This window comes from Melospiza melodia, chromosome 12, assembly GCF_035770615.1.
Source record: "Melospiza melodia melodia isolate bMelMel2 chromosome 12, bMelMel2.pri, whole genome shotgun sequence".
NCBI lineage: Eukaryota > Metazoa > Chordata > Aves > Passeriformes > Passerellidae > Melospiza > Melospiza melodia.
Window position 1 is genome coordinate 11885130 of NC_086205.1, and position 22875 is coordinate 11908004.

A 22875-nucleotide genomic window follows, 5' to 3' on the forward strand; every position below is an offset into this window, starting at 1 on the left:
ACAGGGATGTTTTTTAGTCTTTTGTGAATGAAGAAAATTATGTCTGACTCAAGAGGACATGCCAGTTACAAAGGTGAAATTGCAAATCTTTCAAAGTAGTCCTGTTTTAAGTAATTGATTATTCTTTAATTTGTAATCAAAACATGTATTACTGACAATTTGTCTTATGTCCATCCAAGTCAAAGGAGAGAGACTGCCCATTGTATTAGACCTTCACACTAGATAATTCTACCTAATAAAAATTAAAATTTTAACTATAAACCCCATATTACATTAGAGGTTTAACAAACAAACATCAGTGCCCCTAAGTTTATATAAGCATTTTGAAAGAAAATTTTGTTCTATTTTTACTACTATACTATAAATATATTTTATTGTGGATAGGTTTTTTTCTGGTTCTGTGGTAAAAGGAAAAAAAAATCTGTGGGAGTCAAATAATTAGTCAAGCAGAGGGCTCAATTGAACACCCACTTGAAATAATTAGGAACTGTCAACAGCACACAGAAGGCTACACAGTCCAGAGGTATTCAAGCTTATTTATTATTCTGTTTTCAATCTAAAAGAGAGCCAATGAAGTTCAATTTACACTTGAAGGAATGCTGCAGTTTTCCCTTTCCTGGAATCTTGGTGGAAAGGAGAAGGCTGGCTGGATGTTTGAACAGCACTCCCAGGCTTCAAAACAAAGTCAAGGCATTGCTCTTCTGACTGCAAATACTGCTCAGGAAACAGCTCTCCTGCTCCCCCAGGAGTGGTAACTGAAGCAGGCAACCCTTCCTCAAAGAGAAAAGGTTTTGGCCTTTAATATACTGGTCAAGCCACTAAAACAAGGAAAGCTTATAAGTTTTCTCTGCCTCTGTTTGAAAAATCAGAAATTTATTGACTTTAAGAGCAGCAGATAACCTTGCATTATCTATTACTTTGGACAATCCAGCACCTCCTGTGCTGAAATAATATATAATATAATATAATCTGCTCTCCTAGAAAGCTCTGGATTCCATCTTCTAACCTTTCTGAAAATTCACCACTGCCTTTAGTAGGTTAATATAATCATTAAATACTCTTGAATATGCCTAGATGCAGCTAGCAGCAATTGATTTGTATTTTTCCTTCACAAACAAATTAGGGAGTCCAGGATCTCTCACAGCAAGGACAGTACATCTTGAAAACAATCTGTCCATCTTCCTTTTGGCACACAAATCACTCAGGGTCACTGATGGCATGTTATCCAGCACTCTGTTTTTTGATATGTGGTCTTTTCCCTACTGAAATAAACCAATTCCTCAACATGAAGGCCAGTAAATCAGTTAAAAATAATTGTTTGTGATTCTGTAATTACTTCAAATTCTTTAACTTGTAGTAGCTTATTGACCAAAGATAACTTCACAGCTAAAACAAACACTGTCAATGTCACAGCAGGAGATCTTTAACAGCTACAAGACAAGATCTTAACTCCTGTTGTTTAGCAGATAGACTACAATTCCAGTTCATCTGCTTTTTGGACCAAAAAGTCCATTATTGTCTGTCCTTCACTGTCAAGTACTGCATCCATTATTATATTTAGGATACTTTGAAGGGAAAAAAATTACACAAAAAAACCAGCATCTCAACACTTCCTTTTGAAGTCAAAACCTTTGTCTAGAAGCTAAGCAAAAAATACTCTCTTGCATCCTAAAACATCTCCAATTCCCAATATTATGGGAATTTTAAAGCAGAACACAATCCAGACACAAAAATGTTAGGACCTCTCTCTTAAAAAAAAACCATCTCTTTTCTGTTGGCTATAGGTGAGAAACATCAAGCATGCAACGAAAAATCACATTCTATGTACACTGCTTAATCTGCTACACAAGTTCTTCATGAACAGCAAAGGATCCAACTACAATTTCACATTAAAGGACACACACACTGTACCTAAGCAAATTATCCTCTTTGAATTCTAAAGCTTAAAGAACAACCACACTGGAATTTTCAGGAGGCTTTACACCATAGTGCTTTCCACAGTAAGAAAACACCATTACCTGAACTAACATCTAAAATCTGTCAGAATGGGTCTGAATAGCTTATTTTTTAAGAACTGCAAAGTTCAAATATTTCTTAGATCAAATTTTCAGGTGCTAATGAGATAATCTAAAACACAAATCCAATTACAATTTGTCAAACACCTGTAGCAGTCTTGCATGCACACAGAAAATTGAAAACAAGGGACAGAGAGTAGTCTTTGGAAGAAGACTGGTAAGCAAGAGGACAATTTACTACACTGCTAAATGTGTGAAATAGCAGAATACCCACCATGTACATCAGGATGTCTCTAATCATCACCATTGCTGTTTGATGATCATTCCATGCTTGGTTTAGTGTTTGTAGAAAGTTGTTATTCAAGGAGTTTAACACATCTTCTCGCACCTGAAGTGAAAAAAATGAAAGATATTTCTCCATAAACTCAAGTCAGTTTCTCCTGCAGCATTTAAATCCTAAACTTAGCTTCAGCACAAGAATTCTCGCTCTTCCACGGACCTGAATTTTACAGGTTGTTACTTTTCCTGGGAGCTGACTATCCCTACCTTGAATTTCCCTTCTGTGGAAAAATAAGTAAGAAAAATTATGCTAGAAACAAGAGAAACAAAATAAACATGGGTTTTAAATTTCAAAGGAATTCCTGAAGTTTCAAATGTTAAAAATAGTCTTTGACGACTCCTCATAGCTTTTATTTCCTGTGCTATAATGTTTCAATTGCTGGTAATTTTACTATCACAAGTCATTTCAGAACATTGGGTAGCAGCAGTAAATGCTACAAATAGGAACAAGTACAGGTGGAAAATTGGCCATGATGACATTTAGAGAGACAAGCTGAGATACCATAAAGATACAAACAACAGTTCTGAAAGGAAGCAATTGCTTGGTAAAGATCAGACTCCTACATTAATACCAACAATAAGACTTCATAGAAAAAAAGAAAGTCATCTTCTTTTTTTATGAATGTATTTGCAATTTGCAAGTTTATCTGTCTCATCAACTTCAGGTTTTATGCCTCTTTGCCACTACCCTCCCTACTAATAAAAAAGCCCATCCAGTTTCATATTTTGATTTTTTCCAGTAGGCATATACAGCAGTGCTCAAACTTGAAACTAAAGTCAAAGAGAAACTTATGGGAATGTAAAAAAACTGTTCCAGAGTCAATAAAATGTGGGAATCGACTTTTTACATCAACATGCAAAACATATTCTGCCCTGTGTTGTAACCAAACAGGATGTTCACATTCATTGATTTGGACTGACACCTGGCTGATAGTGTAAATTTCTGTACAGAGACTCAAACAGGAAAGCAAAACACACAAGCCAGGCAGCCACAAGCTGCAGCATCTCATACACTCACCTGACAGGCTGCACTCTGCCATTCCAGTTTATGAAGTTATTAGGCCAAACCAGGGTAACAGAATCCTGTCTGCTACACTACTGTACACACTCACTAACTCAGATGAGCAAACCAGAGACACAGTGTGGAACACCATCCAACACAATGCTCTCAAGGAGGGGTGGGATGAAGGAGAAAAGGAGAGGAATGAAGGAGCAGGTAGAGGAAGAAGAGAGGGAAGAAGGAGGAGAAAGAGGAGAAAGAGGAGAGGGAGGAAGGAAGAGGGGAAAGACGAAGGAAGGGAAACTTATCCCAATAATTTTCACCTTGTTACTGCATCTAGGGAATATAGGTATGCATAGGTTGTTCAAACCTTTCTTACATCTTCAAACACCTACTCTGCACACCTGAGCAAGGCCTCTCCTCCTTGCTTTTGGAAAACATAATATGCAGGTATGAGCACTGCTTAGCTGCATCACTCTTTCTGATCATGATCATCATTTACCCTTTGGTCTCCCAAATGTGTGCTCTGTTGTCACCCAGTCCAGGTAGTTTTTTAGCCAACACACTAAAAACTTCAGCAGACATACTTGTGAAGAATATGCAGAATCTCCCAGAACAAGAGAAACAAACATGACATGGTTGCTTTCACTTCTTTGGTGAGTATGGAAAAGCTTTATAAACATTATTTGGTAGTCCATTCATCCACACTGATAAAATTTACCAAAGCCTGATTAGATTATAAGCACAAATAATCAAGGGTAGTTACTGATCAATTTTATGACACCCTGTACTTTGACAACACAGAGGCAGTGTGCCCTTGTAACTGCACACATCCCACATCCCTCACACTAACCCTGCCAGTGCCAAGTCACACACAAGGGGGTGGACACCTGCCACCAGGTAGCAGTGACAACTTGCTTCCAAGCAGACACATTCTGGCACATTCTGCAGTAGTGGCACCTCTGCTCCACATGGTGTGCCACGTGGATTTCTGGAAATGGGCCTGAAACTCAGAAATGGGTGCTGTACAACAGAGCTACCTTCAGAGTTTCCCTGTGAAGCTCCTCAATTACATTCTTCTAGGTTTATTTAAAACTGCAGAAGAGGTTTAGAAAGCCATTCTTTCAGCTGCTGCAAAAGCCAACCAAACTACTGCCAAGAAAATTATCATTTATAGCAACTTTACAGTTGACAAGTGTTCAACACATTCTTTGTATGGGCCATTAATTCAGCAAAACAACAGTGAAACTGCTATAATGCACAAAACATCTTAGCCATGCAAAGGTGCAGAGTCACACCACTTTGGTAGAATAAATGATCTCAAGTAAAAAAATGTGCATACTCCCACTCTTTGAACAAAGAGGACACACAGCTGCTGCTCTGCCACAGCCTTAGAAAATTTCAAATCTCAAACATTTTTATCAGCAGAATGTTACTTTAAATTAGCTGAGCTTGTGGTGATTTCTGTGACAGTGTTTGCAGTTATGAAGTAAACAGCAGGGAAAGCCAGCTTAAGTGGGACTGTCATATACAGAGGGACTTGAAAATAAATTAGCAACTTTGTAATACATGTAAGGTCTTCTGATAGTTACAAGGATGAGGTTTTGTGTATAACTTCAGGCCCAACTGTATTTTCTACTGGATACAGGTCTTCAGGAAATACAGAAACCTTCCCCCAATAATAGTAGTTTATTGGCATAAGCTTTCAATACCATTAAATAACTCTTGATTAAGTGTACATAAAGAAGACTTATGGCCTACTATTTCTATCTTACAGTGCCTGGCCTGATGCAGCAGCACAAATAGTCCAATTATGTAATTTCCACTACTGTAAAGACAGCCAGAACATCCTGAGGGGAGGAGCAGTACAGAACAGCACTTTCTGAACCAAGGCCTCAAGCTCTCAGAACTTTTATTATAGAGTTTCTTTTAGAAAAATCCAAGTAGTCTACAAGATAGTATTCTAACATCTTAGGAGTCCCAAGCAGGTTAATGGACTGACTTCCAGAAATGTCTGTTCACCCCTGCAGCTGCTATCCTACTGCTAAAAGGAAAAAACAAACACTGCAGAATACTGGGGATTCTCAACAGTCATGTACTTTCAAGCAATTCCCTCATATCCTTTTGCCCTCCACATAATAGCAGACTTGCTCAAGATCATCTGAAAACATCATTAAGAAAATATAAAGGCAGATAACACTCATACATTGCCAGTCAGGCTCACTCTAATGCTCAGGAGGTAATTTGCCTCCTACACAACTTCGCGTGTCATTCCTCCCTATTTCATTGATATTATGGAAACAATTTCAAACTCCCTGATGGAGATGACTCTTATCTCTCCCTTTTCTCTGCAACACTAAGACAGCAAATTTTAAAGCTTACAAAGGACCCCAGACATAACTTTCTAAGCCCCAGAGTAGACACACTTCTTTCAGCCTATACCTGGACCAGTACCCCACTCCTGCACTGAGGCAGCTCTGTGCCCCCCTGAGCAAAGGTGCTCTCAGTGCCTGTACTGTTCCTCTGACACAGCAGGTACTGGACAGACCCTGAGGGGCACCACTTGTCACTGATGGCCATCAGGACTCTGAGCCATGGACCACATCCAATGGGTGTGACCACCCAACCAATTTCATATCCATTGAACTCCACTCATTGAATCCATCTCTTCCCAATTTAGACACAAGAAGGTTATGGGGGACCTTGTCAAAATCTCTACAGACATCCAGAGAAATGACATCTGTAGCTCTTCCTTTGTTCACTGATGTGGTCACTCCTTCACAGAAGGCCACTGGATTGGCCAGGCAGGACTCACCCTTGGTGAAACTGTGCTGGCTGTCCCAAATCACCTCCCTGTCATCCATGTACCTCAGCATAGCTCCTAGGAGGATCTGCTCCACAATACTCCCAGACACAGAGGTGAGGCTGACAGGTTGGAGCTCCCAGGGTGCTCCTTTCTACACTTCTGAAGGATGGGTACAAAAAATTCCCCTTTCCCAGTCACCTGGAACTTCACCTGGCTGCCATGACTTCTCAAGTATCAGGAGAGTGGCTTGGCCACTACATCAGCCAATTCCCTCAGGTCTCTGGGATGCCCCTTACTGGGCCCCACTGACTTATACATAAAATGAACATTAAAAATATTATCCTGTAAACTTTTTAACTTTAACTTGTTTTTACTGTAACACAAATGATGTTGCTTATCACCACATGGCTTAGAGAGCTGTAAACTAAGCTCTGTGTATTTTAAAAACACTTAACAACATTTGTGTGATGTAATAATAGACTAGGCTTGAGAAGTGTGAAGGAGGACCATCCACATCAAGCTACAAGATTGTCAGTGGGCAAGAAAGGCAGAAATTAGTGAAGTATCAGAGGGACTGGAATTAAATACTTGAATTAAGATGAAAGGTTTCAGTACTTTCAAAATTCAAGAGTATTTTTAAATAGCTCTACACGTACCATACTTAAATAATGATGTCAATACACAGGTAAAGACAAGTTTTATCATGTTCCTACCCTATGGTAAAAGCAAGGTAGCTCAAGAAAGCTGACTTGTCTCAGTGATGCAGAGCACCTGGCTTACTACAGCCTTTATCCCACAGCCAGAAGAGGCTGATTTAGAACTGCACACCACTGGGGTCTGCAAGTCTGAAACAAAGCATTCTTGGTAATAACTTGCTTGCACACACCTTGTATTGAGCATATATGTAACTATTATTTTATTTACAATTAAGCTGTCAAGACAGTGCATTGTACTGTTTTCTTGTTGAGAAGCTAAATACTTTTCTCATTAGGGTTTGATTGCTAATTAAAATGCTGAATAAGCACAACTTTTACCTGGCAATTAAATTAGCATAAATCATAAATACAGTTCTTAACCATGCCTCACCAAAAATGAAGGAATGCTTTCCAAGCTTTAAAACTATCTGTAAAAAAACCTGAAAATATACACTGCCTCTACCTAGTCTCTTAAATCTACTCCTAATCAACCAGCATGACTGGAATACCACAAGAATGCAGCTTTTCCTAAAAAGATAACCTGGAGATGTGGGCAGCAAATGACAGTTATACCTCAAGGATTAATGCAGTTTCAAACGTGGGGTAGGCTCCTCAGCAGTGCTCCCCGAACTGAGTACAGTGCTTCAGCAAAATCTAATTATCTGTGAACTTTTCCATTTTTATAAAAGTTAAAGAATTTAATGAACAATATTTCAGTTGGCATAATCCCCCTCTTCTAAATTCTAGCATCCACCACTGAATCTCTGAATACAAGTTTTACAAAGACTTGTGATGAGTTAATTTATCATGCATTAGCTACTTAAAATTTACAGAGAATTGCTCTTGGAAAGGGACAGCAAACATAAAAGATTTTGCTAAAATTTCTATGACAAAATGTGAGGTTAAACAAAATTATTTTTAATCTGTCTTACAAGTACTAATGGCTCAAACAGAAGATGTCATTATAGAACTGATCCTATTCTTGATAAACAATGCACTATTTTTTCCATGCTTCCATCTATATATGCCTCAACATAATGTGTCTAAGCAAACATTCAAAAGAGACAAGCAGTAGCTTTTAGCCCCTATCAGTTTTTGTTATTTTTCTGAAATTTTTGGCATAAGTCACATTTTTTTAGTCTTTTCCTTGGACTATTTTACAAGCTGGCATAATCAGAATAATTTAGCCTTTAACTACTAAAACTCAGTTAACCTTTTTATTTGAAAAAGCTTTGGTCATCATTTATCACCCACACACATGGATATAATTTGATTAATCACATTAACGATCAGAATATTTGGTCATTGGAGAAGATTTTATTTAAAGGACCAGATACAGGAATATTAAGTGTCAGAAAGGCATTTTCTGCACTGCTATCTGTGCAGCCCTCTCAGCCTCTGCACTGAAATTACAAACTCAGAACTTTCTGCTCTTTTGTCAGCCTGCCACAATCAGCACTTCAGAATAATTAATTCTGCAAATGCATAGTTTTTAATATGCAAAATAGCTAGGAACTAAGATAAGTGGCAAAATACCTAGGAACAAAGATAAAAAGACACCCATCAAATTAAACCAGGATAAACTAAAGCCTAGGAATAATAAAAGTTTAGTGTCACGATTATTAAGTGCATAGACATATGCAAGAACAAGGCAAAAAAAAAAGCCTCAGCCATTTGCCACATTTTATATGAATAGTACAGATTATGAATGCACAGATAATGAAACCAGAAGTTTTAGAGAGTCACAGATGTGCTACAATTATAGAAAAGAACTGCAAATTATTTAACCACTTCAGAGAGGATGTCTCCTCTGGTGCACACAGTAAAAAAGCCCCACATTCAAAGCAGTTTTAGACTACACTTATCTGGATCACACCTTTGAAAACTAGGATTTTAGAAAAGAAATAACACATTTCTCTGCCACAGCAGTAACTCCACTTGGAACACACAAAATAAGTCCCCAAGCATCCTGCATTATTTAGCCATAAATCTCCCATCAATTCTCCGTGATTCAGCCAGAAGTAATCATCCAAGACACATGATGGTCTCTGACTTTCCTTTTCATATCTTGTAAACACAGGATAAAAATCTGATACTCCATCTGAAACATGGCCAGAACATGGGATCAAAGCAGACAAGAACCTCTCTGCTATGGATGTTACCATGGCATCTCCCACAGCCTTAGAATCCTATTGCCATGAAATATTATCTGGAGTCCTAAAAAGTGACTTCCAACGTTTTCCCACTTAGACATTTATTAATCAATTCTAAACTTCTCTCAAAGACTAAAGAAGTGGCTCCATGGTTTAACACAAGACCTGAAGATTCCTTTTCTCAGATGACAGATGTTCAGAAAGTTTCTGCATGTCATTTTGACTGACCTACATGGTTTTGCAAAGGCTGACATGGCAGAATGTGAGCTACTCAGGAGTTTTGCTATTGCTGAGTTGTTGTTTCCACCTCTTTAAAGAGCATAATCCCAGCACAACTGTCTCATTAACCTGGGAATTAGTTCATTAGCCTACAGAAAACAAGTTCTTACATTGGTATTTATTTGTTCCACAGATTAAAAAACCGAGTGGCAAACAAGACAAAATGTGGCCTAAGAAAGTCACAAAATGCCGCCAAAAATGACACAAACCATTAAAAAAAATTATCAGCTCTTGACAGTTATTCTTCAAAAAAAAGTTGTTGTTTCCTGTTACACTCTTTCAAATGCTTCCTATGGTCTGCCTTCCATCAGTAATTTACCAGAAACAGTCCCAGGAACATGAAATCATCTGATTTCATCTGATGTTAGCTCTATGCTACCATTTTTGAGAGAAGCTACACAACTGCAACACAAGGGAACATAATAAAGTTAGATTTTCTGTCATTTAAATAACTATTCAGAATTCTTTCACATAAGACACTTCTATTTTAATACACAAATGGACAAACCTTATTTATTAGATGCTCAGTGACCACTTCTCTTAGTCCAGTGTAGAGTTTTTCACCATGTTTATGCAACACCATTGTATAAGCATTTCTATACAGCTCCTCAAAACTGAGACCACTATTGTTCTTACGCTGAATCTCCTGGATTGCATTTTTCAGAAGATCCCAAATGCTGTTCACATATTTCTCATCCATAGTCATCTGTAAAAATAAAACATTACGTTATTGTTTTGAACAAAAAAAAGAATATAGATAATATGAGGTAATTGCTCTGCCCCATCTTGTTGATTCCATTATCATAAGATTTCTCAAACTGCATCAAAAGAAAACCAGTATTTATGAGACTAGTACAGATTTCAAGAAATATTTATGAAAACTGTAATTTGCAAAAGTTTAATGCTTTTTTTGTTTCAGAATGCAAATGCCCAGAATCCAATCCCAGAGCCTTTGGGGGTGGAAAGGCAGGTAATTGTGGATAAAAGGAAAGGCAGGTAATTGTGGATAAAAGTCTCTTCCCCACTCTTCTTCCACAGGTTAACAGTGATAGATGGTTAACTCCCATTCCATATTAACACATTGTTTGACACCTCATAAATTGTACTGCAATACTGATCTGCCTCACCAGACCTGTACAACAAAAGATAATAATGTCTGACACAGATTTAGGAAACTTGGTCATCTGCTTGAGCTAACTAGGGACTAACAGCTAAAGAATTACATACCCACAACACTGTACCTACAATTTAAATAATTATAGGTACCACTGAAAACCCACAAATGCCCAACATAAACACCTGCATTGAAGATATTCCCTCTGCACAAATACAATTAAATACTTTTCTAAATGACATGTACCAAGCACTAAGCATCTGCTTGATCTGTTATTCAGATGCTATAAACATCAGCAAATACACAGAAAGAAAGAAAAAAAAAGATTCAGAGAAGGAGAAAAACTCTTAATAGTCTCAATACTTCTACCTAGTACCTAGTGTGAATCATTTCACACTTGTGCTTTACCAATGCAAAGGTGCTTCAATATATGATGCTTCACAGATAAAGCAGTATCTGGGATTGCAAGTCAGCATAGCAAAAAATATCAGATGCCAGTGCTGCTTAAAGTCTGTGATTCAGCCAAGTTTTATCACCCAAACGGAAAAAAAAAAAAAACCCCAAACACTTTTAAACTGAACCAATTTTATGTAAAGTTAAGCTTGGTTTAGTTTATACAAAATCAGGAACAGATTTAGCATTTTATAACTACAGAAAAGGGCAGAAGAGAGAAGGGAAAAAAGCTGCTATTCCCAGAATTACTATGGGAAGTGAAAATATCCCAGAGTCTATCAAAACTGTCAAAGTAGTCTTGAAAATAGGAACTGAAAGTATTAAAAGAGTAAAGAATAATGGTAGGACAGTATAGAGAAAAATCACAACCAGCACTAATCCACCTCTCCTTCTCCTTCCAACAAAACCCACTAAGTGAATAGAGGAAAGACATGAAGACTAGATTTGACTGCATTTGTAATCAAAATGCAATTATTTAGCAGAATCTTTTTACTCCAAGTATATTTTTACATGTATTTTCAAAATAGCATATCAAGTTTCCTAGGCATGATAAATAACAACAGAGGTCACAATAAAGAGAAGCCATGCACTCCCTTGGGAGGGAATGGGCTGCTGAATAAAATGAAAACAAGACATGCAATCTTCTATCCTGTGCATCTTTTGGAGTTTTGGTTAAATACAAGGATTTTTATTATAAAAATAATCCTGTAGTCACTTTTTCCACTCCTCTGATACCAGATCCACTTGACTTCTACATTTCATGTACCCCAAACTTAAGATGTCTCATTATATATTTAAAAGCAAAAACAAGATAAAATCACAAACATGTTGAAAAATTTGTAGCTCCCTATCTCCTAAATGCAAAGCCTCAAAGTAACAGAGGAATGGTGGATGGAATGTCACAGGTCCCTCCACACTTCCTTTTTCTGCTATGTACACCACTCAAAGGTCAGTAGTTTTGTTTTTAATTTGCATTTGCTACATTGGTGCTCCTTCAGGGAAGTTATTTTCTACAGCCTTCCTGAAGCAGCAATTTCACAAGTACTGATAATGAAGGCAACTATTTAGATTTGCAGACAGCAATCCAAGTAAAAGCTTTTCAGCTTTCCTTTCACAAACCCAAAGTTTTGTTTTCAAACAAAGGAGAGGCTCCCCCTGCTAATTAAAAAACTCTCAGCCAACACAACCTTTTTATCTTAACTGCAATTTAATTGCACTTGTATTCTGAGCAGAGGTATGATCTGTATAAACCAGGCAAATCACTGGGCACCAGTGTGCAGAAGTATTACAGGGCTCCTGTCCCTGGGTTGGTCACAGGGAACATCTCAGTACATGACATTCAGAGATAAAGGGAATTCAGATCCCTTCAGCAAAAAGCTAAAAGCAAACTGTTAATTCTTGTACTTTTAATCCAAATGCTATAAAATAGAAAGAATAATTGCAACATTATTTGCTCCAAAGTCCCTGAATACAAACAAGAACACAGAGCTTTTTGTCACTTAATAACTGACACACCACAAGCTATTCTGACAGCGCAAGAAAGGTCAATAGAAGGTAATTTTAAGGAGTACACATCTCCACGAGGTAAATATTTGAAAAAGTACTATACAATTATCTTATTACCTTTTAGGATTAAGCATTAAAAACTCTGCTTTTCAATGCAGCTTCTTATTCTGTTTCTGACTCAGATTAACACCAGTGAGGTTTCATGGGAACAGGTTTGCTCAAGTTCTAGAATATCACATTAGAAGAGCACTGTCTTCCAAAAAGATCTAGCACAGCTAACTTGTTTGCAGCAGTGTTTTCTAACAAAGCAAAGACTCCTAATACTTTAAATAATCCCATTCTATTTGGCAGTAAGTCACTGCAGTGAAGTTTGAGCAAATATGTATTATTTCCTCCCTGCTGCTGAAAAGTTGTTCAGCACTTGAGTAGAAGAGATCTTCCTGTATTCTCAAGGGTATGTAAGAATTGCAATGACTAAATCTATTCTTGGATTATTTAACTCACAGGTTCATGTCTTTTCATCCCATTTCTCAAGTCAGGCTTGTATGCAGATTTAAAACCCAAACAAATAACCAGTAAGTTGTTGATGCTACTAGAATTCTTCAGAATTCTCTACAAAAGCATCTCTGACAACACAACTGAAATCCCAATCCCCCAGTGTGACCCACCAATGAAGATTTATACAACTCTCAAGATCCCTAGCAACAAAGTCTGTAAGAGATCTTCTTCCACAAACACAGGATCAGAGCCAAGATGCTTTTCCCAGATTTCTTCTAATGGTTATATTTTAGAGCTAAAATCCACAGCTAGAATGCAGTTGCCTTGCTTGTGTCTTTGTATTCTCGCAGATTTAAGCAGAACGCAGATTGCTGCTTCTGCTGGTCTTTGAAAAAAAACCACACAAGTTTGGAAAGGCTTTCAGAAGCAAAATCCCAGTGATTTCAGTAGTGTCTACACCCAGATTCACCAAGATAGCAATAAGGCAGTGTCCAAGCAGAGGAAACGTGTTAATGCACTCACGCTTATCTGAACATTACCTTTCTTGGGGAATGGGAAAGCGACCAAGGCTGTCATTGGCAGCAGAGAGAGCTGTTTATAAGAAGCCGCTGGCTGGAAACCTTCCACACACTGCTGCCCAAATGCTAACGATTCAAAGATGCAACTCGAGCACAAACATCTGAACTCTGAGTGTAACACAAGTACATCTTGAGGAAATTAGACTGAAATGTCAGTGTACATGAAAGTACAGTCATTTCACAAAAAAGAAACTACAAAGGACTCGAAAGATCCTTTATTCCACAGTGTGGGATCAGATACACTCAAGCCCCTTCCTTTAACAATGTCTGTCTACCCTATTAAAATCATCAAGTCAAATAAATAAATCACTGTCAGCAATCTATTGCCCTTATCACCTGTAAAGCAGGTAAAGCTGGCAACAATCCTGAAGGCCTCTCCCTCCAGAAGCTTACAGGCACCACCTGTTCCAAATAACCTACCACAGCATTCAATGAGAATGAGCAAACAGCTCGATTCTTGTTATTTTCTAATCAACACGTAACTTCATACAAAATGTTATCAGCCCCTTCTAGTCATGCAGCTCAAAGAGAAGTGCAACATCCCATCCCTGGGGGGAAGGAACAACCCCAGGCATTAATGCCTGCTGGGGCAAATGGCTGGAAAGCACATTTGGCAGGAAAGAACCCAAGGCTCTTGGTGGACATCAAGCTGATGACAAATCAATGGGCCCTTGAGGCAAGGAAGATTAATGGTATCCTAGGCTGCATATGGAAGAGTTGCCAGCAGGCCAAGGGCTTTATCAGCACTGGAAAGCCACATGTAGAGCACTGTGCCCAGTTCTGGGTTCCCCAGTACAAGAGAGACACAAACACACTGGAGACAGTCCAGTGAAGGGCCAGTAACAACCCTCTGGAGCACCTCTCATAGGAAGGACAGAGTCAGCCTCTAGAGCCAGCCTAGAGAAACCCTGCAGGGATCAAATCAGAATGTGTAAAATCCAAAGGGAGGGTGTACTGAAGGGGGAACCACCTCTGCAGTGGTGCAAGAGACAAGAGCAGATACAGCAGGAACAAACACAGGAGATTCCTCGTGATCGTCACAAAAACTTTTTGTTGTGTGGGTGACCAAGCGCTGGCACAGGTTGCCCAGAGAGGCTGCACAGTTCTCCATCCTTAGGGACATTCAGAAGCCATCTGGACACAGTCCTGAGGGACCAGCTCCAGGTGACCCTGCCTGAGCAGGAGCAGTGGGGCAGGAACAGGATGACTTCCCAAAGTGCCTTCCAGCCTGAACCACTGGGTGATCTGGTGACACACATCACAGCTGGAGGCTGAGGAAGCTGGAAAACCAGGGCTCCCTGGAAATGTGACCTTTTCAAACTGTCTGTACCAGCCTTCCAATGGAAGTGCACTGTATGGTAACAAAGGTGTGCAACAAATACTTGAGGTCACCAGTGGAACCTGGTGTTTGCTCCCTAGCTTCTACCAACTACAGTCAAAAAAACCCACTAAAACTCCCAGATCCAGGAACACCCAACATATCTGTTGCTGGAAATCCAGATTACTTTGCAAAGAAATAAATGTTTTGGGGTCTAATTTCCATTCTATTTACTTTAAATTCTACAGCAGTTTCCTCTGAACACAACTTCACATTTGTCATTTTTTAACTCGTCATCATCTTGCCCTTAACACTACACAGCTCACTCCTCTTACATAACCATGCTTGAAATGCTGTGAATTGCAAGGAAAAATTACAGAAGTAAACTGCTAGGAGCCTGCTGACATCTTGATAGTTTATACCAGCTTTAAGTAGCTATTTAATCTTCTAAACAAGAGGGGGTTAAGAAAGAAGCAAGGAAGAGGTAAGCAGATGTCCTACAGTGCCAGCAGGAGGATCCCCAGAAGTCCACTAGCAGCAACAGGAGACACACAAACCAGTACTCTCAAGATTAGTGACCAGACACAGCTTCTTATCCTGCATGCAGAAGAAACTTCTAGACAAGTTCTACAAAGTTCACACAAAGATCTCAGACCAAACTTGTTACATCTCACGAGTTTTAATAGACTGTCAACACATTTGCAGGACGTTTTTACTCAAAAATGTTACAAACACTACTACTCAGTTTTTCTACAGCACAGCTGGAGAGTGTTTACCACAATTCTACACATTAGCAGGTGAAACACGTCAGTCTGGAAGTGATTACTGCAGAACAAGGCTTCTCAAAGCTTTCAAAAAAAGCAACCATCTGCCTCATTCCTTCCCATGACATCCTTCACATGTCTAACACCACAGAGCACTGGGACAAGAACCAAGTGGAATTACAGAATACAGGTGTTTATGCTCTCTACCTTGAAGGAAGTGAGTGGGTACCAACAATTAAAGTTACTTACCAGTGCTGGGAGTAACATTTGCACCTAATAATTGCCACCTATTCTCACTCCCCCATTTCCTATCCCTCGCAGAAAAAATGAACAAGGTCCAACTGCTGTCATCTAAAACTGCCACCACAGGGGCACAGTCCTTGAGGACAAGGAGACTGTCACCAGCACTGTTCCCTTCCACTGCAAGACATGACATTCATCAAGATGGTATTAAATAGTCTGTCACACAGTAACTCAGTACCCTGAGCCTGTATCCTTCATTCTGGATGAAGTTTGGCTGAGGTTATCCAGAAAAGGGCAAGAGCAGCACATTTCCTGCCTCAGAACCTAATCACTATTTGAATTTTTATAAACCCTTTGAATATTGTTAATTTAAAGGACAAGAATTTACAATGACAGAGATACATTGTCTAGCATTTGCTCCAAGAATATCTCTGAAAAATGGCATATTAAGATATGGAACTATATTTTTTTTCAACTACAGAGCAGATAAAATGTACTCCTATTAATGTCAAATGGAGAGTTCAATGTCCACACTTCTGAGTTCTTAAGTTTTCCTCACCATGTAACATCTGGAAGAGGATGCATGGGCTATACACACTCTCCCACAAATAAAAACAACTGATCTCTGAACAACCAAAACCACCACAAAGCTCCACAAAGTTCCCCAACTGTGTTATCTGAACAGGTAGGCTGTGACACACCAAAAGCACGACTGAAGGCTAAGAGAAGGAGCATGAAGAAAGTTAGGGGCACCCTGTCCCCCTGCTCTTGTCCTGCATCTGGGCTATTCATCTCAGGACATCTGTCAAGAGTCACAGGGAAGTCCTAGAAATGCTCTACCAAAACTGTCCTAATAAGTAGGACACCTTTTGCTCCTAGGTGACCTTTAGCAACAATCAAAGATGACAATCCAGTATTATCCACATCTCCTAAGGAGTGTCAGGAAATGCCTATTACAGTATTACACTCCCTCAGAGGGTGTGTGTGGTGGGGGGAACCAATGCCTATAACATGCTTATGACATCTGCCAGTTGTCATTTACAAGATTAAACACTGACACAAATTTTAACATCTGTGTTTTGTTCTTCACTCTTCCCTTGATATTCAAGCATTGCCCTTGTTTGGGTGGGCAAACCCTACACTAAAGTTCCCCAGATTCCTCCTGCAAGGAATGTTCCCAGCCTGCATTGTGCTCCATTCCAGGCTCAGCAGATCAGTAACCAGTGCTGAGAGAAATCTTCTGAAGGCCAAGGGAAGAATCAACTCTGGTCTCATCCTCAGAAAGGCTCGAGCCCCTGCAGGCAGGGCTCCACGACAACACTCATTTAGTGACAGAAATGCAGGAATTGCAATATCCACCTCTCCTTCCCAGGCTTTGCTCAGCAGAAGCAAGCAGAACATGCAATGAAATCAAAGAGGAGTCCTCCTTCTTGACTGAAACATCCAAGAGCTGCAGTGTTTTAGATGAAACTCCTTCCCCTCTCCACTTGGCTGGACTGGGTTCTGCAGCACTGAAAAGCTGCTCTGCCAGCACAGAGCAGTTGGGTTAAGCAGCCTCAAAAGTGATGGCTCCTTAAAGCAGGAGTCACTCCTGCACCAGGACTGACATCTGGTTCACTCCAAGGCACTGTCTCAGAGCATGCTGCTCTGGGGCAGCTCTGGGGCAGCAGCTTGAAGAGGAAGGCTTGCCTGGCTGCTTTTGAGCTTTACAGCAAAATGCAATATGCTCCAAGAACTTCCTTTTCTAGTAAGTCCCAGGAAAAAGGATTCGTTTCTTCTCTCAAAATGTAACACTTGCCTGCACTATAGCTAGGCCTGACAGGAGTTTCACTACACAACAGCAAAATTTAACAGCCTACATGAAAAGTTTCAAACAAGTCTTTATTAGAACATGTAATACTGCAGCAACAGTTTTGACATGTTTAGGCATCTGAACAAAATTAAGGATCAGATACTCATTTATCTGTCATATTTCAGGAACCAAATCAGAAGGATGAGACTAATCTTGAACTACCAACATACCTCTCTTACTCTACATTTCAACTTCAATTTAGTACAATTTCTTTGTTTTTCCCAAACGCCCTTCCTCATCTTTAGTCTTGCAAATCTATGGAACATAAAATGCTGAAGAGGAGAAAATTGAGAAAAAAACCTGCCAAACACCTGCTTCATCTGAACTGAGACTATGAACTATGTAATTGTGAGCAGCCATCATTTACCAGATAAACACAAGGCAAAAGATAATCATAAAGTTTGTTTCATTTCTTTAAAAAATGCAAGAAACAGAGACATTCTGAAGAGGCAAACAAACTGAAACATGAAGTTACACAGTGGTGATTCTGTGAACAAAGACAACTTTCTTCTTACAGACCTTTGCACACTTTCCCAACACTATCTCATACTAATGGGCAACTACAAACTTATACTCCTCAAAAATCAACTTATGGTTCACTTTGCAATTTATGATGCTCAACTTACAAAAGGCTCCTTCAGTCACTCTATTATTACAGATAAAAAAGAACTCTTATTAATACAGACAAAGGCAAGAACGCTGCTTGTCTGAGTGGGCCAATGAAAAATGAATGCAGTCTCATTTTTCATCCATTTATTGGTGCCTATATATGGATGTACACAGACCAGTCCTCAAGGCTCTCTCTAAAATCTCTATCAGCAGGTTAAGTAACAAGAGGGGATAAGTTGGGAGCACCTACATCTGTGGTCATTTATACCAAACTTAACTCTGTCTCTTCCTCACTCATCTGCCTTGCTACTTATTTCCCACAAGACTCAAATTGCTTGATAAAAGCATATGCTTTATTCAGCATGGATTAATGGATGCTGTCCTCCAAAAGGGCTGAATACAGAGGAAGAACAAAGAAAACACACCAAAATAAACACACTTATTTTCAACCTGAACTTTCTAAGGTGCTACTATTTACACTCAAGACTTTATTCTACAGTTGCATGTTTTGCCCAAAGAAGACACCAGAATAATATTAATTAAAATACAGAAATCCAAGTTTATAAATAACATCATTTTTCCCCCAGCATGTGCAGACAAATCTAAATGCCTTTCAAATATCAAAAGGCATTTGCTATGAATGAGTAAATCTCTCCTGGAATGATGCAAGTTTCTGCCCACCTGACATTACATTATGAAACTTCTTTAAAAAGTTGTGTTTAAAAAAACCAATTAATTGGTTTTGTTCAAGCTTCTAGAAGAACTGAACTGCTAAGAAGCTAAATCTAGGAAGTTCCAGCTCAAAAGATAGTTGTCACTGATACAGAATGGAAGTGCTTAAACAGCCAAAAGTGACATTATTAACCAAGGCTCTTTTCAAAAACATTCAGTGACATTTCTACAGTACCTGAAAACAGAGGAGGATTATAAAACACCTGCAATGAAAGTATTGATTTCCCAAGAGCACTTCAAACTAACAAGGGTAAAGAAGAGCTGTCTATACTGCTGTATATACACTCTCCATGTACACTCTATACTGCTATACACTGTCTACACTCTTCTGTGCAAACCCAGAGCTGAAGTCCAGATCTAAGCCACAGTTCACTAAAGTCTGATCTTTCCCTTTTTGCTTTGGAAATTAACAGAAGCATTTTCAGACCTGAAGTAAGTTGTGGACTAGTTTTAGTAAATGTACTGTCACTTATGGTGCAGATAACACATGGGGGGAAAAAAGAGTGCATCGTGTCAGGATTGCTTAACTCAAGAAAAATCCATTCTGAATGAAACAGAGGAAGAAATACAAGGATTTGACACCAAAGATCTACTTCCTGTGTCTTACCCAATACAATATTTTTTATCGTCAGTATTTTGAAAACTAATGAGAAGTTTAGAGTCCTCCTGACTCACTTCAGAAGTAGTAATCCTAAAACAACTTTCCTCAAACTAAAACTATGGAAAAAAAATGTAAAAGGCTTGTGTAACATGTTCCTGAAAGAAATACAATAGCTTTGTTTCTATGTTAAACAAAGTTGGTGTTAAAAGAAAATATTTGAACCTAATTAGAACAGCAGAATATTGAACAAAGAAAACCTGGATTTCTGGCAGTGAATCATCCCTCTCACTTGCCAGCAGGATCCTGGAGGTCTGTAAGTGTGGGGAGGGACAGGTACAGCTCAGCTGTGTCTGTGGCTGTCTAACAGGCTCTTGGCAAAGGTGAAATGACAAGACTGCAAACAGTGGCACAAAATGTATCAATTATTGGGAATGCCTTTTCCCATATACAAACAGGGCCAAATTCTAAAAATTTCATTCAAGCCATTTAGCATCCTAGTGCAATAAAAGCTTGTAAGAGCCAAGGACAAGCTCTTCAAAACCTGAGGACTGTGAGCAAACTACAAAAATTACACTCACCTGCAATTTCCTCAAAGCTGTTTACGTGGGATAAGGGCCATGTGCAGGCTCTTACACTGCAGGAGAAGGAAGGTGGCTCCTTCCTCTCCCACTGGAGCTACTTCCAATTTACCACAGACTTGAAAGCAGAAAGGGAAGGTTTGCTTACATATAACCTAAGATGTACTAGCAAACACTGAAGATAGCTGGAAATCTCAATTTTTAGTGGGACTTAGGTCCCTGACTCCCTTCATTTCCTTTTACAACAGTGGGAGCTCAGAACTGCAGGTGAGGAGCAGCAGGTTGTCCTGAGAGTGCAACACCTGACAGCAGGTCACTGTCAGCAGAAGCAGCAGCACTATACCCCAGACTGCTCAGATCATTCCTAACTCTAGATTAACAGAAATATTGTTTTTAACCTAGTCAGACTAAAACTTTGATTCAATATGTGATCATATGTCCATTTAACTTTAAGACCATCACCTAACAAACATTAAAAAGAAGAAATAAAAAAAAATCTTAATAAGGGATTAATAGGTTTTTTTGGCAAATCTTTTGTATTGGTGACTTCTATAATATTAACATTATAATAACCTTAAAAAATGACAGATGCTGCATGCCTCAATCCCAGTTAAGAAGTGCCAAAGGAAAGAGCAATGCTGTTCTGCCCATCCATACCTCCTGTGGAAGGCACGGAGTCTCCTCAGGGCTATCATCTCTCCAAGTGAAAAAATCTATTAGTTCATTAACTTTCCAGCTTTGATGACCTGAATTCAGAGAGCTTTCCTGAACCACAAATAGCCCATTCCTCACCTACTCAACATTGAAGGCAAATCCCACAGGAATTGTTTCTGGCTTTTTTCAATTAACCTACAAGTAGCTCAGTATTTTACAATTGTCCAAAAATCAACACTGTGTAAAGAGGAAATCTGTGAAATACACAGCAGCTTATAGAGATTGCAGACACATTTCCTGTGGTCATTCCAAAACAAGGAACACAATGAATGATGAGGGGGATGAAGGAAGAAAGGGAGATGGTGGGGCTGAGGGGCTTTGAGGGTTTGATGAAAACTCCTCCTCCATAATAACAGCAGCAGAACAATTTGGGAACTTGCATAGGAACAGAAAGATAAAATTTTATGGTAAACAGAGGCCAACACAGGATGATTCTTTTTACCTCCTCAGCTTCAGGTAGAAGAAGGATGACACAATTAATAAATCTCTTACAAATTTACAGATAATCAATGCCACTGTGTCCTGACAATAACCTCTCTCTGGGGCATTTTTGTACCACATGGTGCAAACCCCATGATCAAATGCACAGATCAGCAGTGCCTGCAACACTTAAGACTAACACTGAAATTTCTGCAAAAGAAAAAAATTCACACTATACAGAAACTTAAATCCATGTATATAATATATAAAAAACAGGTCCACTCAGATGCTATCAACACTTTAAAAACAAAACTAGTGTGGAAGTAAAATGTTCATTTCAAGAAAGATTTTTCACTTACAAAATGTAAGAAAAAGACATGCACAGCCTATGCTCAGACCACATGCAATCCAAGACATTCGTGTTATGAATTTATTATATAAGCTTGTCCAATTTTGTATCATTCACATGTATAATTTAAGTTATTGCCTTAATTTATGTTTATTCTCAATAGCATTAAACAAAAATTGTCTTTTCCACAAATGCACCTCATTCATAACCATACACCAATAAAGCAAGTTATCTGCTCACATTTTGCATAGTATTAGACCTTATTTAAACTACAAGCAAGACATTTTCAGCCCTCAAACACTGATTTTATACACAGCTAATTAAAGAACTGAGGCCACTCCACTGCAAACACCATCCACACATAAGTGTTTATTACAGTTTTGCCCTCCTTGCAGCACTCATGCATTAAGTGCACTTTTTACCTTTCTAAAATGTAGAAGTCAATAGGGAAGATCTTTTGTTAAGCCATCTAACAGTATTTACTTATGCTGAGATGCCAGTACTTGCACTTTCAGAAAAGAAACATCAGTCATTTAAAAATTCTACTGGCTTTAACTGACCTTGGAAAAATAAAATAATCATGTGATTAAAAGTGTGCCTGGCTGTGCTGCAGTTTCTACAATGCTACTTTCCTGCTCTGTGTTTCCACAAAACCTGACTCAGAATGAAAAGCATGACCTTACTTCTCAAGAGCTGCTTTTCCACTTGTACAGCTACTAGAAATCAAAGATAAGATCCAGTGAGCATATGTACAAGGTCAAGAACCTATTACACATTGTAACACAATCACTCTGTTTTATGAATGGACTCACTCAAACTATCTTAAGAAAAATCTGTCCCAGTCTATCACAAAATGTTTTCACCACATACAGAGACACTGACACTGCACATCAGTCGTGGTGATGGAAATTTAAAAGCATCTGCACTTGGACTACCTGCCCTACAGATCAAAGCCCAAGACCTCAGAATACTTGCTTGAAGTTCTGAAAAATGGGGTCACTTATGCTGTGTGTACCTGTCCAGAACAGACTAAAAGGAAAATTTTGAGAAATTTTACTATCTTTTACAGAAAAAAGCCTAATTTTATGTTACATACTGCTATTACAATCATTCATGTAGAATATCAAAAACTCTTCATCAGTTTTATAGTACTCTCATAGAGTTCCTTTACCTAACACTACCAGGGAAAAATAGTAATTCCTGTTTGATAATGCATTACTACACAACTTGAGTGAAGAACCCTAATGAAGCCACTTGAA

General features: G+C 38.8%; 1 protein-coding gene across 1 annotated transcript in view; it reads right to left on the minus strand.

Moving 5' to 3' along the window:
- The window catches only part of CUL3 (cullin 3), a 54788-nt gene that overhangs the window by 26210 nt on the left and 5703 nt on the right, over nt 1-22875 (minus strand). Inside the window, exons 2-3 of the mRNA XM_063166808.1 lie at nt 9796-9993; nt 2290-2403 (exon numbers count right to left, since the gene is read on the minus strand). Of these exons, the coding sequence (XP_063022878.1) occupies nt 2290-2403; nt 9796-9993 (312 nt within the window). The remainder of the gene's footprint in view (nt 1-2289; nt 2404-9795; nt 9994-22875) is intronic.